Source organism: Mastigoproctus giganteus, chromosome 10, assembly GCF_048544385.1.
Source record: "Mastigoproctus giganteus isolate SK-2022 chromosome 10, ASM4854438v1, whole genome shotgun sequence".
NCBI lineage: Eukaryota > Metazoa > Arthropoda > Arachnida > Uropygi > Thelyphonidae > Mastigoproctus > Mastigoproctus giganteus.
In genome coordinates, this window is record NC_143584.1 from 165,344,909 (window position 1) to 165,361,981 (window position 17,073).

The window sequence follows — 17,073 nt, forward strand, 5'->3', positions numbered from 1 at the left end:
ATAAAACGTTCTTTTATTTCAACATCATCATCTGTTATACTGACGTAACGAAGAACAACTGACAATTGTTCATGGTAGCTCACATCTGGAGTACAATCCAATAAAATTGAATAATATTTTGCTTTCTTTATTGCATCTATAATTACTGTTTGTACTTTATTTGCCATTGCACTAATTAATTCATTTTGAATCGAATGGGATAAATAATGGTGTCCCTTTTATGGCTGTTCTATTTAAATGATCGTTTAAAACTGGGTCAAATTTCGCAGTTAATTCAATTAAACCCAAAAAATTACCATTGTGTGGTGACTATAAAGTATCGGAAGTTCCTCGGAAAGCTAAATTATGTTGGGCCAAATATAAAATAGATGCAACTATTCTTCGAAGAACTTGTTTCCAACGTTCAGTTTCCAGTTTTAAACAATTTTCGAATTCTTTATCAATTAGGTTTTCGGTGCGGAGATTTTGCTCTGTTTGAAGCCATTTGTTTATAGCTTGTAAATGTATTGAAGATCGTTCGTGCATTGTGATTCGCTGAGTTAAATGAGACCAATCACAAAATCCATCTGCCCCCAATGACACATCACTTGTAGAAAATAATTTGCAAGCGAAACTGTATATCTTATCTTTAGACTTAGAATAAATTAGCCATCTTCGTGTTTTTCTTTGTCCATTCACTAATGTTCTTGTAAAATATGTTGTAGAAAAACTTCTTTTGTGTTCATTTTTACGGAAGTTAAATTGGCTGACTTGTACAGGACCATGTTTAACTATCAAACTTACTATTTTATTTGTTCTTTCAGTCGGCCACGTACCAGGATCTTCATTGTCAAAATTCCTATCTTTTTCTTCCTCAGGACGGTTTCCAGTGTTTTCTCAATTTTTGGTGGTAAATTCGATTGTTTCTCTATTATCGATGTCTTCCATTTTTTCTTCAGAATGATTCCTGTTTTCTCCTTCCTCAGGACAGTTTTCAGTATTTTCACAACTATTGTTGGCGGGAAAATTGGATTGTTTCTCTATTATTGATGTCTTCAATTTTTTCTTTGGGGTGGTTTAAACAATCGTTCATAGGAAATTGTGTTGCGTTTCTGTTGTTTTCAAATTCATCTGTTTGATCTGTATATGAGTGTTCGTCAATGTCATTTGGTCGTCTTGTTTCAATAACGTATTTCATAATACTGTTTGTTTGATGCTTAACATAATCATCTCGCTTCTTCTTTCTTTTCAATTTTTCAGTTCCACCCATGTATTTTCTTCCACGATCTCTATCTCTGCTAGCCATACTGGAACTGGATACTAAAAAAATTATAATTTACAATTTAATTTAAAAAATAAAAATGGAACTTACCGAAAAAAATTTATAAGTAGCAGCTATCAGCAATAAATCTCTCATAACGTCACGTCACAACACAATTAATTAACGAAATGAATAAATAATCAAATATGCAACATGTAATACATAGTGCACGCGCCCAAAAGACCAGTCGTTCAGTTGCATATTTAACTGATCATCACGACGTCATGTATTTTAAATATTTTGTTTGACGTCATGTATTTTAAATACATGACGTCGTGATGATCAGTTAAATATACAAAATACTGTATTTTGTTCGTCATAAAATACATGACGAATAAAATACAGTATTTTGTTTATCTGGTCGTACGTAACAACATACTGTTGCGAAGTGATTTTCTAGTGGGTTGAATGGTGGGCGTTCGCTTTGCCAGTCGTTAAGTGACACGGAACCATCGGGGGAGTACAGCAGCAGAAAAAGCGCGCGTATTTGAAGGTTGTAACGCGACGCCTTAGAAAGCGCGGAGACGGTTTCCGGGGAATGCGCTGAACCCGCCTCGCGCCGGCGTTGGTCACGACCACCAGGTCAGTGGAGTTTACAATAAATTATAAATACTGTACAAACATTAATCGTATTTAGCAGTCACGGGCATCCCTTTGAGTGAACCTTGGTTCACTCAAAGCCCTCCCCACTGGAGTTTGATAAACCTCTGGCATCCCTTCCCCTAAAGTATTCCTCATGTGCAAATGTAGACAAAATACCTATTAAATTTGTCAGCAGCCTGAGTAGGATCATCAACAGTTAATCAAGTGGCCCAATGTGATTCAATCCCTTCCTTCTACTGTTAATATAAGCACGGAAGTCTTAGCTACTTTTCTTTGCATTCTCTGCCAGAGACTTCTCATAATCTGCCTTAGCTTGCCTAATCTCCTTTGTCACTTGATTACAGACTAATTGATGTCAACCACATGATTTTGAATCATCTGATAATTTATATGCATCCCATGCACTTTCCTTCTCTGCCACTTGTCTCAGTTTATCTAACCACAACCATTTAGGTCTAAGCCTTGAACAGTATTTCTTCGTTGGTATGAAAAACCTAGTAGCTTCTATGACTACCTGCCTGAATGCTTCCGATTTAGAACTTGCTGTTGGTAACATCATCAGTTGGTTCCACTGCATAGAATTTAAAAATCGTCTGAGTTCACTGTAGTCATCCTTACGAAAGCAAAAACCTTTCCTTTTACCCTTGACAATAGTTATGCCTTCAATTAAATTCCACATCAGTACACTGTGTTCGCTACCACCCAGTAATTCCTTTACCTGCAAATTTTTAATGCATGTAGAATCACTGCCGGTAACCAGATCAAGGGTATTGTTTCCTCTTGTTGCCTATCTAATATACTGCTGTAGAAAACCATCACTCAAGAAATCAACAAAAGCCTTGCTAGTTGTGTGAATGACCAAGCGACAAACTCGTCAACATCTGGAAAGTTAAAATCCCCCATTCCCCCATTATAAGGCATTCTGATTTACTGGCTCACTATTTTTCTGTATAGCTGTTTGGTATGCTCATCACAGTGATTAGACCTAAAACACTCTTTCTGTCAATTTTGTTTTCCCAGTGCTTATTACACCAAACTGATTCAACATTGCACTGGTCACTTGTGTCGACTGGATGCACTGCCTCATATTTAATATGCTTCTTAACTAAGAGCATAACCCCTCCATCTCTCCTGTACTGTTTGTCCTTCCTATATACTACCCACATTCAAATTCAGCATCACTTATGTCCGAGTGACACCATGTCTCTGCTATCCGTACAATGTCTGCATTTGATGACTTAATCAATACTTCAAATTCATCAAGTTTATTTGCAATTCTCCTGGCATTAGTGCACATACAAGTATACATGCACATGTTCTTACTCTTAGTTACCCTTACACAGCCCATGCATTAACTCCTTCAATGATGACCCACAGAAGACCTAAAATCCCCGACACTTTGCTTTCCACGCTGCTGCATTTCGTATAGAAGCAGTGCAAGAATAACTTTCACCTCTGCCTGCGGCTCTTGTTAATCTATTAGTCTGTGTAACCCCCAAGCTAGCAGTTTTTCAACCACCAATCACTGCCTCAATAGCATCAGCAAATAATCTTACACCACCTCTATTTAAGTGTATCCCATCTCTGTAAAAACTGGAGACATATAGGATTACTAGTGATCGAATATTAGGCACCGTGATGCCGTCTACGCAACGTTACAGGTTCATTATTTGCCGATTATATTTTATTTTATGCAGATAACGGCTGTACCTATACAAAAAACCGAATTGTGATCCGTCTTTTCCAGACGTGGCGATAAACTGAATGCCTCGTTCCTAGAAGTTACTGGTCAGAGTATTGCGGATGAATCAGTAACGACAGACTCACAGAAAAACATTTAATAGTTCAAAACATACTAATTATATTGAAAAAACGGGTACTCATCAATCGAATATGTTAACTGTAATAGAGAAAATGTAACTGGAGTTGCGCTTAGCATGGTGTATCATAACTCAGAAGGCTACTCCTAGAATTCTTATAGGCTAAATAAAAGGCTTACAACACGAAATTAAATCAAGTATAGGAATGAGACCATTTTGGGAAACTCTGAGAGCGGCTATTATTCTGGAAACTTATATACTGTATGCATTTAGCAATTTTAAAGAAGAATTTTCCTTACCAAGTGATGGGACAACGAGAGTACTTCCTGAGGAAGCTCGAGCATATTGTCCGCCAATCTCAGGAGGGTACTTCTCTTCCTTGGTTCAGCTCTAGGACTCTTCTGCGGCCTGGCCAGTCCCGGGTCCTCTTCCTAGACCTCTTATTTATCCTTCTCTTAAATAGTAATTCTTGGCTTAAACTGCTGTTTCCAATGTGTGTTTCATGTGGTTTACCCATGATCAGACTCGTTACTGGGCCTTGTGACGCGATTTAAAGGTCGATGATGGAACTTTTAGCAATAATTTTAAGCGACATGTAAGTGATATGTTTATAGACTGGTGCTTGCCATGACAAGATAGCAGCTGTAACAATCGCGTCTGACGGTCTGAGTTAAATGACATTACTTGTTATGATCTGTATGCAGGGGCGGATTTAGGCATGGTCTTTATGGGCTGCAGCCCAGGGCCCCGTTCAATGAAAGGACCCCTTCGCGGTCAAAAAAATAAAAATAAAAACAATTTAAATTAAAAATTTAAGAAAAAATAAATTATACAAATTTTTTTCGTACCTAGATAAAGTTTAAATCGTTGGTTTGCAACACTATTGGATTTACATAAAATATCAATGTTTTAAATGACAGTAAATACGGCTCTGTCTTCTATCACCTCTGTCCGTAGTCGGTAAAATCAAAATATACTTTGTCATTTGTCAATTATGTAAATAATGTGGCAACGTCGGAATGGGAGTGCAAGTCTAGCCCTCTAAAGCGTGTTAGCTTAGCGTAGCTCTCACCGTTTGATAGGGCGCCTCCGTAGCCAGGTGGGTAGCACACGCTTCTTGATTAGACCGGGGTTCGAGCCGGTCAAATACGGAGGATGCGGAAAGGTCAGGGAATGACCACCGCATATTCACGGAGCAATATGACCTTAGTTGTTAATGCTCCTAAAAACCAAATAACAATATAACAACCGTTTGATATGTGAGGTTATGTATAGTACAGTATAGTTGAATATTAAATAGTCATTCGTTCGGTGAAGTGTTCAGGTGCTTCGTTTCTTCACTGGTAAGTATCGGCAATCTTTTACTAAATAAATATAAGTTAAATCACTCTCCGGAAATCTTTTGTCGGCACGTAAATTCAATCGTTTTTTGCATTTCCTCGAAATGTAAAAAACGATTTTAATTGATGTGAATTGCATAGGAACCCATAACCGTTTATTTGAAGTAAGCGGTAGGCACTAGTAAGCAGCGTAAGCTATAAGCTTGCCTACTTGACAATGACAACTAACCTAATATGGTGGTGGATTGTATTTTTTTATTTTATTTCTTTTCAGATTAAAAAAATACCTAAAAAATGGCTGGTAGAAAATATAAAATTTCTCTGAAAAACGAAAAATACAATTAAATAGAGAAAAAGAAAGAAGTAAATGTGCCAAAATTTCAAATTTTTTTGTATTGGAAAATAAAAATGAAAATCTAAACGATATAGGTGTAGTAATAAGCGAAAGAGAGAATAACTTAACCGAAGAGAAACAGAAAAAACAACAAAATGTATATAACAATAACGAAGAATTACTAGAACTAGAATCTCAACCGAGAACCTCTAAAAACAATGTTGACGTTGACGGACATTGAGTACCTGACAAAAATGTACAAGACCTAAACGACGACCAGTTCTTTGAAGTCTCTGTTGCTGTTTTGCAAGAAGATAGTGATAAAGAGGCAGAAGAGGCTTTAAAAAATGCCGAGTTGTTTGCTAAATATGTTGACGTAGGTTTGTGGCCTACACAGTTAAATGATAATTTTATTAATCACTGTCTCTCACATGAAATGACTTATTTCCAAAATAAAGATCCAAAAAATATATATCCAGTTTCAATAAGGAATTACAAAGAACAAAACAGATCATTTTCAAATAAGTACTTTACGAAAAAAAATTAAAAATGGTCAATTACTGGAAAGATCTTGGTTGTGCTATTCTACCAGTATGGGAAGTGTTTTTTGTCTAGTCTGCAAACGTTTCTCTAAAATCCCTTCTCAATACACAACCGGATTCTCTTACTGGAAACATATAGGACATTGTTTAGAAAGTCACGAAAATTCTAATGAACATAAGAAATCATTGTTAGTATGGTTAACACGTAAAGAAAATAAGTCTGTTATTGACAAGCAGTTGCAGGAGCAACTAAGAAAAGGTACGGAATATTACCACAATGTCCTAAAACGTGTTATTGCAGTGGTGAAATATTTAAGTATAAGGGGCTTAGCATTCAGAGGTCAAGAGGAAATATTTGACTCTCCGCACAATGGTAATTTTATGGGGGCTCTGGATTTACTAGCAGAGTTCGATCCATTCATGCGCGAACATATCCAACAACGAAAACTGCGACCAAAGCCTTTCACTTCGTACTTATCAAAAACAGTTTATGAACAAATAATAGAGATTATAGAAAAACAAGTAATAAAAAGAATTATAGCTGAAATAAATAGTGACGATGCAAAGTACTACTCAATTGTGATGGACTCGACACCAGATTTGTCCCACAATGACCAGCTAGCTATTATAGTACGATATTGTTTTGAGGGAAAAGTGTATGAAAGATGTGTATCTTTCATCAAAATTAGTAGTCACAGTGGCTTATCTTTATTTAATTCCTTACAAGAATTTCTAGAAAAAAAATGGACTACCACTGGATAAATGTAGAGGACAGTCTTTTGACAACGCTGCAAATATGTCTGGCCGATACAATGGCTTGCAAGCACATCTCAAACAAAAAAAAATAAATGTGCTGATTATGTGCCGTGTGCTGCGCATTCCCTAAATCTAGTTGGTGGGGAAGCGGTTAAAGTTGCGACTCAAATTGTGAACTTTTTTGGAGTAGTGCAACATATATGTTTTCTTCTCTGCAACTACCCGTTGGTGGGAGCTTCTAAATCGTGAAACAAAACTAAAATTTTCGATAAAACGTTTAAGCCAGACTAGATGGTCTTGTCACTATGATGCTGTTAGAGCTTTAAAAAATAGTTACGGTGATATCATGAACATATTAAAAACGTTTAGTGACAATATGGATGAGAAACTTGATTTTCGAAGGGAGGCACAGAATTTATATAATAATTTGGCGAAACTTGAAACTGCGATTTTAACTGTTTTTTGGGAAGAAATTTTAGAGAGATTCAATTTAGTTAACAAAAAAATGCAGACCCCAGGCTTAGACATATGTGAAGGTGAGAAATTAATTACGTCGTTAGAAGCGTTCGTGAGCAACATACGAGAACAATCAGATCAGAAACTAAACGAATACGAGAGACAGCCAAAAAATTAAGTACTAGTGTGGAAAAATAATAGTGATTTAAAAAAGAGACGTATTACTTCAAAATTTTCGGTTAAATCTACAGAGAAAGTTTCGCTAAATGGAGCAGAAAAATTTAAACGGGATACGCTAAACATTGCATTAGATAAGTTGATTATGGATTTATACAGAAGAGGCCATGTCTATGGGGAATTTAGCAAAAGATTCAATTTTTAATGGATTTGCAAGACATTAATATAGAAAATATTGACTTGGAAAGTGCACGTAATGTTGTTGATTATTATTCGGATGACATAGACGAACATTTTGTCAATATGCATTCAGTTAAAATCCTACTTACAGACTAAGCCAGACTCATGCGGCGATATAATCAAGCTAATTTATGAAAAGAAACTTGTCGGTGTTTTTCCGAATTGCTATACAATCTTAAAATTTTTTTTTTGGCGTTGCCAATCACCAGCTGTGAGGCGGAGCGATCCTTCTCCAGGATGTCCAAAAATAAAACAAATATAGGACAACAATGACGAATAAAAGATTAAATTATTTATCAATTCTTTCCATAAACTGTGATTTAACCAAAGAATTACAATGTGATGATCAAATAAAAGAATCTGCAGCGCAAAAATGCAGAAGAGTTACTCTTCAAATGTCTTTAATGTATTAAAAATACTTACATTATATAACTCCTAGAATGTTTTATTTATTTTATTTTTAAGAATAAGTATTATTTTTATTTTTGTTTTTTTTTTCTTAGTCTTTATTCTTGACCTGAGAATTTGTTGTTTTGTTTTTTTGTTTGTTACTAAAAGTAATATCTAATACATTTTATTTATGTTTGATATTTGTTATGTATACAAAACCTTTTTTCATTATAACTGTATATAAAAGTTTGTATATCCAAGCGCATCAAATAAAATAAAAAAAGTTTCTTCAATGTCTGTTGCCTATAATTTTTCCTATTTTCGACAAAATGGCGAATGAGTCGCCACAACTAACCCAAACTTGGGTTAATTGGGTAGGCCCCCAAAGTTAACGGTCCGCCCTTGTCTGTATGAGAATCACATTCGGTTGTTGTTGCTACACCTGCAGGTTATGCATCTGTTAGCTATGGTAAATAAAACGTGGCAATCGCGAGCTATGAAATGCTGGAACAATAATTGTAGATAAGACTAAAAAAGGCTAAAAGGTATACACAGATTCACTGAGAGAACCGTGATTGTTTACAGTATCCAAGATGCGACTTCCTTTCCATAGCAACATGAGAGAAATAAATAAATATGGGATATTCATTATTACCGAGGTTAAATGATGAAGGAAAATCAATGACCCACTTAATTATTACCGATTATTATAAGGTTAATGAGACCGGGCTTAAGAGTGAGATCAGTTTACAGGGACCGGTAGAATCAAACACGCCCTAACACAGCAGTGCGTCTCGTATTTCTATAAAGTTTTTTATATAAAAGTTAGTTCCACGTGTTGCCACTGTCCTCATACTTGGATTGTGGTTAATGGCGTCATCATTTCCTTGCATTGGTCCAATACTGGACGCCTATCATCTAGTTCAGCAAATAATTTTGATTCAAAACTGTGAAGCATTTGTACGAAAGCCTTGTATTGCATGCGATAACGCAATGACACGGAAACACGATCTGCGTTGACATAACTAAAAGCAGTAGTTTATTTCCACCTGTTCTTTCCAAATGCTTCCGATAACTACATTATCACAGAATGCCGGTTACTGCTAAGAGTTGCACCATCTTCCTACGGAGTTTCAGGAAGCGGTACCATGTCAATCAATATGATTTTGTGAATTCATCTCGATTGTGTTGTGCATGTTTTACATTATTTACTGTGTAACAATATCTTTGCATTCCTTTTCTCTGATACTAGAAACGACGTCACAAAACTAACATTTTTAATTCTTCAGTTATCAGGAATCCACAGTAGAATTTATGACATGCAATTCTCAATCACCGTTGACAAAGCATAGCAGTTCTGTCCATTTTTTTCCCCCACTTGTTCTGGTGATTAGGAATTGGCAAATAGTTAATTTCCAATGAAAGTTTGCGACACCGTCATGCATATGTCCCTTTGTATTATAACAAATTCCATGTATCGTCTACATTTTTCACCCGATCAAACTGAATAGGGTGAAAAATGTAATTCCGCCGTCCCCCAACGTCGTACGAAAGAAACCCGGCAATTAAGGAAATTAAAAAAAAAAAAAAAAAAAGTTGAAACAAGTACTGAATTTATTAGTTTTGTTCAATAGCAAGAATTAGATAACGTCGTTCAGCGTTCTTTTTCACCATTGCATCGAAGACCAAAAATGAATTTTTGTTTCCTTTTTGTAAACTTGATTTTGATAAAATTAAACAATAACTGAACTTAAGAATTTTTTTTTAAATAAATAAATATTATATTCTCATAGCTGCATAGCATTTATGGAAAGTAATTTTCTAAAAATGCCCCAACAAGGCAGCAAAAAACGAGAATTCGTCCGGGCTTGTAAAAGGTGAGGAAAGGGCTTTTCTCCTAGAACTGCAGCTCGATTGTATTGGCCGCTTTCAAGGCTGACCTGTAAAAACATGTTCTAGGTTCATTTTACACAGAATAGAAAATGCATGAGGGAGCTGAATGTTTATACAACTAACCATTTTAGCACCAATTTGTGCAGGCGGACAGTTACAATTTTTTTGAGAATAAAATTATTCTCCATACAGCAATTTTGTGCTTGTTCCTATGTGATGAGTCACCTGTTCAATACTTACTTAATACAGAACTGAATATAGCCTGCAGAACAATGTTTGGCCATGTACTAAAAGAAGAAAAAAAAGAGAGACGGTAAAATTCGTAGTACTCTAAAAATAGGATGGGTTTGCAGAATGGGGGAAGAAAAAGTGAAGCACAGACAGAAGTAGACAGTCCATATATGATCCACTATATATCTTCTATACATTAAATGCTGTTCTATGCTGTTTCTCAATGTTCGGAATCACAAAAATGTCCACATTAATACTTTACATCAAAAACGGATGGTGAATATCATTTTACAGGTCAGCTTGGCAGATTGCCAAAGCAACCACTCTGAGACTCTGGAAGGGGTGGGGGACACTTGTCCTCTCCTTTTCTATGATCATTAACATTTTTAGTGGAAAGGCAGTCTTGTCTTTCAACTATTCCTTAAGGTAACACACTCTCCCTCCCCACAAGTGCATTTTTTTTTTTATCCAGTTTATACAGAAATGTAATATTTATTATTATTTTTTTTTTTAATAGCTATGGTGTGGCCACCCAAAATCCGGAAAAATTCTAAGACACGGAAAGAATCGGATCACGAAGCTATCATATTATTAGAAAATTTAATAATCGTGTGATAAATTGAAATAGCCTTAGACATATCGAAGCTATTTGGCTGAAGTATTCAAATAGCAGTATTGGGTACCTCCTGAAATACATATAGGAAGAAATGTATATATTGCATTTTTATTGATATTGTATAAAGTATTAGTGCATGTGAAGGAATCGACAAAGGGTTTAGTAATGTAATTCCAAAAATAAGCTAGTTTTATTATCGTGGTGTAAGTGGGTACGTAATTCGCTTTCTCTCGATAGAAATCACTGTCTAATGGTTCTTTTGAACGAGGAGCCATTTTCAAAGAACCAAGCATGGAGTTTGCTTCCAACACCATGCGAGTTAAGGGACTGTATCTTTCATAATTAGTTCTCTGAATACTTGGACGAAACTCTGAGCAGTCTTGAGTATCAGAGTGAAAGGCATTAAAGCTGGCAACCCCAACTTGGCGTTAATAAGTTTTTAAAGAAAGTATAGTAAAATCCTGCTACAATGAACATCTCGGGGGTGAATGAATCTTTCATCATGCCGAAAATCGATTTTTTCGGTTTCGAAAAAAATTTTGCTTTTTGAAAAGCAAAATTCGTTATAATATATATTCAAATAAATTTTGAACTTTAATTATTACTCCGTTTCCAGGAGTAGTAATGTCTGCTTTAAATTACATTAAAAATTCTAAAGTTTTTTTTCTTGGCTGGGGAGAGAGAGAGAGAGAGAGAGAGAGAGAGAGAGAGAGAGAGAGAGAGAGAAAGGACAATTATCGGTAAAATAAATAGGTACGGGAATTCACTTCATATACATCATCTTGCATCATCATTTTTTGAGGGGGGGGGGGGTCTAATATGTCGAAAACTTAAGCAGACTTTGAAAATAATTCGTTGTACTGAACTTTTCGCCAAAAGTGTTATCGCTCAAATGAGATTTACAAAGCATTCTTAACCAGGTAAGTCGGGCAGGGATCTGGAAATATTTTCGATATAGTGAAATTTTCTTTGAACTATACTCGTTGTAACAAGATAAGTAGATATTTTCTTTTGTAGCAGCAGGAGCTAAGTTTGAAGACACTGCATTTATTCTTTTTTTTTTTTTTTTTTTGTTCCCAATAAATATTTCGAGGGCAACAGATGTAACTACGATGAAGTTCAAACAACTGTCAAGAAATGGTTGGCCTCTCAGTCGAAAGAATTTTACTTGAGTGACATAAAACTTATTAAGCGCTGGACGAAATATACTGAGTTAAGTAAGGCATGTAGAAAAATGATACATCAAATTAAAGGCGACTTTTTCTTTTATCCGCAAGTTTTTTTTTTTTTTTTTTTTTTTTTGATTCATATATATCTCATTGAACGTTATATGCAGTAAGAGGCATTACTACTTTTTAGGTCGCCTTGTCCTCTCTCTGTCTGGAAAAATTTATTTCCCGAATTTAGTTTGATCAACGTAGTCATGAAACACAAAATCGAAAACTGCACTTCCGGAAAATTCCTTTCAAATGTACTCTCAGGAAACACGGGCAGACTAACAACTCAACCATAACTGGCATTACTTTTTATATGTACCACTCGCTTACAATACGACATAATTTAAATTAGTTAATACCGTTAGGCTTCCTATTTGTATTAAGTCTCCACCTCATTTATTTTCAACGTGTATACTTTAAACAGAACCTGTGTATTCTCGACAATTAAAAATTTCAGATGAGGGATGTCACAGATAAAATTTATGGCATCTGTCACAGACATTCATACCCAAACAAAATAAATGATTTGTGTACTGATTTCGAAAAGCAACCTAGTCCTACATCCACTGCTATGCATTTTTTCTTTAGACGGAGAGATGGAAAAAAAAAAACGCATTCAACCAGTCAAATCACAGCGTTGAGATGCTGACAGAAGGTCGATCCTCATGCTCAGGGTTTAAAACTACGTAAGGAAAGGCCGCGTTTGGGAATCACCATGTTCCTTTGCTGACGCACTTTTATACATACCTTAATGTACCGGGGAAATGCCCATTAAAATGCTAATGGGATCTGCTTTACAATCGCTATCAATAAGGACATGCACGAACCTTGTTCGATATTATGATAATGAATTAAAGTACGCTCCACATACTTTCTACTCTTCATCTTCGGAAATCAAGGAGCTTTAGAAGAGGGCATTAAGAAGACAAGGTGATGAAAAGGGTATGCAAGCGAATGTTAAGGAAGCAATGAAAGAAGGGAACAAAGAACACACAATAAAGGCCAGAAACTGATTAAAACAGAGGAGCAGAAAAGTGTAGAACAAAAAGGAGAAATAATACAATGAAGGCACACAAAAATATCAGAAAAATAATAAACAGGAAAGAAACAGTGGTAAAAAAAAAAGGAAGTAAGAACGTCCATTCTTTATCATCTATTTAAAAAAAAAAAAAAAAAAAAAACTAAGATCTCTTCATCAAATTGCATTTTATAAGCGATGTGAACAAGTTTAATAATAATTTTTCTTATCGCAAAGATAACTAGTTGAGCACCAACCTGGATCAAACCTCCAAAGATCTTTGAGCGGAAGATTGGCACTTCTGCCTCCCAGCAAGTACATAACGCCACTCTGGGTGGCACACATGGCATGTTTCGATCTAGAACTGGGCGCCTGACTTGTACTTCCACCTTGGTCCTTCGTAGAGCCCGCTTGAACAGTAGACCACATGGTTCCTATAGGAAAAACAAAATTTTAGGAACTATTCCAGTAAGACATTCTCATAATTCTTTTAATATGTAAAACGAACAATGTTAACAATGGTCAATGTCACCGTTCTTTGAAGACTACCGTAAACGTTTACATCCCACCAACGCGATAAAAATTAAAATAAATCATCAGTAACCATTGACATTAATATGTTTCACTGAGGAGAGGGGCGGTGAACGGATGGTAACGTTATAAAATTTTTAGAAGTATCTGGTCATTCAAAATTGAAATCATAATACTTGCACAATAGGTTCAATACGCCACGTATTGCAAAACAATTAATTAAATGCTATTTCACTTGATTGGGCGAGGCTGTTTAAATTACTGCAGAGACAATAACTCTGGCTGTGAAATATAAATATTACTTGAACATAAATATTCACTATTATTCGTTCAACAGACCTCATGTCATAGACAGACTTTATCCGAGTAAGCACACTCGATATTTTATAAGATCAGGTGCTCAGTACAAAACAGAAGACGGGAAACCAATAAATGTTACTGAGGGAAGACCACTAACAAATATGAGTATTGTAAGGGAAAGAGGGGGGGGGGTCTTTTGAGATGACAGCATCGAGAGGTGATAAATAGTAGAACAAAAGCAAATGTTATGGATTATTTTTATTTTATTAAATTAACGTTATGAATCAACAATATCAGAAAGAAACCAATAGAAGCTAGGAATAAGTCATAAAAGGGGATGAACACTATGAAAATTGTTATTAAAGCAAATGAATATTCAAGAAAATCTGACGCTTGAGATATACCAATGATGAATCCTATTATCCTAATCATCTATTTATATATAATCCCAATTATATATAATATGACTAATCCTATTATCTATTTATGAAAGCTGAATGACGCTCTTAAGTTATCACTATTATTTATTTATTATTTGTTTTAAGGAAAAGAGGAAAAAATCCTCACCCTCCAATTAAAAGAAGGGGGGGGGGGGGGCTTTCGTTATCTTAAGGCAGCAACCAGGAACAAGTTTCCTATGAAATAATAAAAATAAAATATTTATTTATCCTAACAAAATTATCTACGACATAGTACAAAATTTAACACTAACTTTTTTTCCCCCTTCCGATTTTAAGAGTTGTCGTATTTACTGCAAAATGCATTTTCTCTGATTTATTAAAATTATGTCTCAGAAATGGAATTTTAGATCAGAGGATTTGGTTCTATTACTAAATCACGTAGAAAACTCCAAGAGAAACTATCTGAAGTAATGCGTGCAGCGGCACACCAGTTGGAAATCATTGTTTTAAATGTTATATTTAAGCCATTTTTTATAATCCACTTTTTGATTCCGAACAAGTCTTAAGTTAGGAACTATAAATGCTATATGACAGAAACTAATGTCATGCTAATGTATGTTTAAATGGTGTCACTTTTCGTGACACCATTTAAACCCAGTCAATAATGCATGCGACATTGCAAGCCAGGAGACAAGCTTTGCTTGACACAAGATGCATGTTACTTCACGCTTAGACGTTTTCTAAGATCCGATCAGCCCTATGATTAATTGTTCTTCTGTTATCTTTGGGAAGAATGATGAGCCTATTGATGATGGAAGCATCTAGTCTACCCGAAATGAGGTTGGAGAGGGTAATTATATTGCGAGTAGTGATTATTTGTTTCCAAGGGGTCATCCATGCAGCGAGTGCAGTATAGCCCTAGAGATAGTAAGGGGATGTCCTGAAGACCTACTGAGGGATCGCAGCACCCAATACTCAAGCCCCAGGGAGGAGCGGAGGACCAGACTTCCGACGCGCAGAGAGCTACGAGTACAACACAAGTTTTGATAAATCTAGATGTTAGCTTCTTATTGCCGTAACCAACTAGTTTCTGACGAGCAGACCAAAGGGCTGCATAGAATTTGTTTCTTGCTTCCTTGAAGTGCTCCAGAAAAGACAGATTCGAATCCCAGACCTAACCCGAGGTCCCTGTGAGAGTTCACAAACTTGATTTGATGTCCGTTTATACAGATGTGCATTGGGGTTATTCTTTTCCTCTTTGTGAAAGTCATCCAGGCAGATTTTCCGGTATTTAGCTGGAGTCCAATGTAATGCAGAAAAGTGTTTACCTCATTTATTTGCTTTATTGCAGCTCCTTGGACTGAGAGCGCTTGTTCTGGCTGATCTGAATAAATGAAGAGCTTCAAATCATCGGCGTAAGAGTTCATGTTTTGGAAATTTGCCAGCAGAGGTTCCAAAGCAGCTGCAAACAGTGCTGCTGACAAAACGCCGCCCTGTGGAACCCCGAAGTGAGAGGGGAAAAAACCAGCGACTTACAAGCGCAAAAGAAGAAAACACTCACAAAAACACCAAATATAGTGATACTGAGACCTACCGGGGACAGCAACCAATCAAGTGAGCAAATCAAACAAAACGTTATAGACAATATGAAGGCAAACTTTCAAAACACCAGGATAGAGTCTATCCGAAAAACCAGGAACCCAGGGATCGTGATCGAGACGGAGAGCGAGGAGAAGATAGAAGAAATAAAAGCAAATGAGAAAATAATCACATTACGGCTAAAGGCAGAATTACTAAAAAAGAAAGGCCCATCTATACTAATATTTGATGTAGATATGACATGGATCCGCAGCAATTAACCAATGAGATTTCAGAAAGAACTTACAGAACCACTTCCCGGAGCTGGAATTCTCCGAGCCGATTTTTCCAAAGTTAAAAATAAAAGCTAAGGAAAGGATGGGAGTAAATTGGACGGTGGAACTGGCGCCATCTGCACGGCAAATCTTAAGCACCCAAAACAGAATTTATACAGAATGGAGCAGCCTCAGATACCGGGAACATATACCCATTCCCAAGTGATTCTGCTGCTGCAGGTATGGCCACACCACCCATACTTGCACGCAGAGAGAGCCGACCTGCGGCCACTGCTCTGGCAAAAGGCATGAAAACAGTACCTGCCCCAACAAAACCGACGCACCAACCTGCGCAAACTGCAAGAGTCTGAAACTGGAGCACTCACACTCTAACCGCGATGCTGGGTGTCCAACATCCCAAAAAATCAAGAGTTGCTACCAACAGAGAATAGATTATGGCCACACACCATAAACAATTCAACTCTAGAGTTCTCACATTCCACCAGCAAAACGCACAGCGTGCCCAGGAGGTGGCGGAGCAGCCCGACTAAAAGCGGACGAGGAAAACGCCGACATTCTCATAATACTGGAACCGTACACGCACCAGAAGCAAGTACAGGGATATCCTATTAAAGACAAAATTGTGCAGTACACAGATGAAACCCCATCGGCAACTGTGATAATCAGGAAACCCCACATCACGGTCACAAAAATCGAACAATTCTGCACTCCCTGGGCAGCATGTGCCCACCTGGTCACCTCCATGGGAAGTCTTTATGTGGCTGCCCTATACTGCAAGCCAGGGACAGAAATCGACTACGTGATAACATACCTGGAGAATCCTCAAACTGCACTAAGCGGACACAAGATACTAGTGGGGGCGGATGTCAACTGCAGGTCTCCCTTCTGGCACAGTACCACGCCTGGAAGAAGATAAGCAACAAATGGGCAAGGGCTTGAGGAGCACCTGGCCAACTCCATATTTGTTAAAAACCAACCCTTCTGCCTCCCGACCTTCTGCAACACCTTATGGGAAGCAGAGAGCGACATAACAT

At 36.7% G+C, this 17,073-nt stretch overlaps 1 protein-coding gene across 1 annotated transcript in view; it reads right to left on the bottom strand.

Annotated features, from left to right (window-relative positions):
* Positions 1–13,362, bottom strand: part of LOC150079450 (uncharacterized) — a 196,365-nt gene extending 183,003 nt beyond the window's left edge. Inside the window, exon 1 of the mRNA XM_090383077.1 lies at positions 13,191–13,362. Within this exon, the coding sequence (XP_090239203.1) occupies positions 13,191–13,362 (172 nt within the window). The remainder of the gene's footprint in view (positions 1–13,190) is intronic.
* Between the last annotated feature and the right edge of the window lie 3,711 nt (positions 13,363–17,073).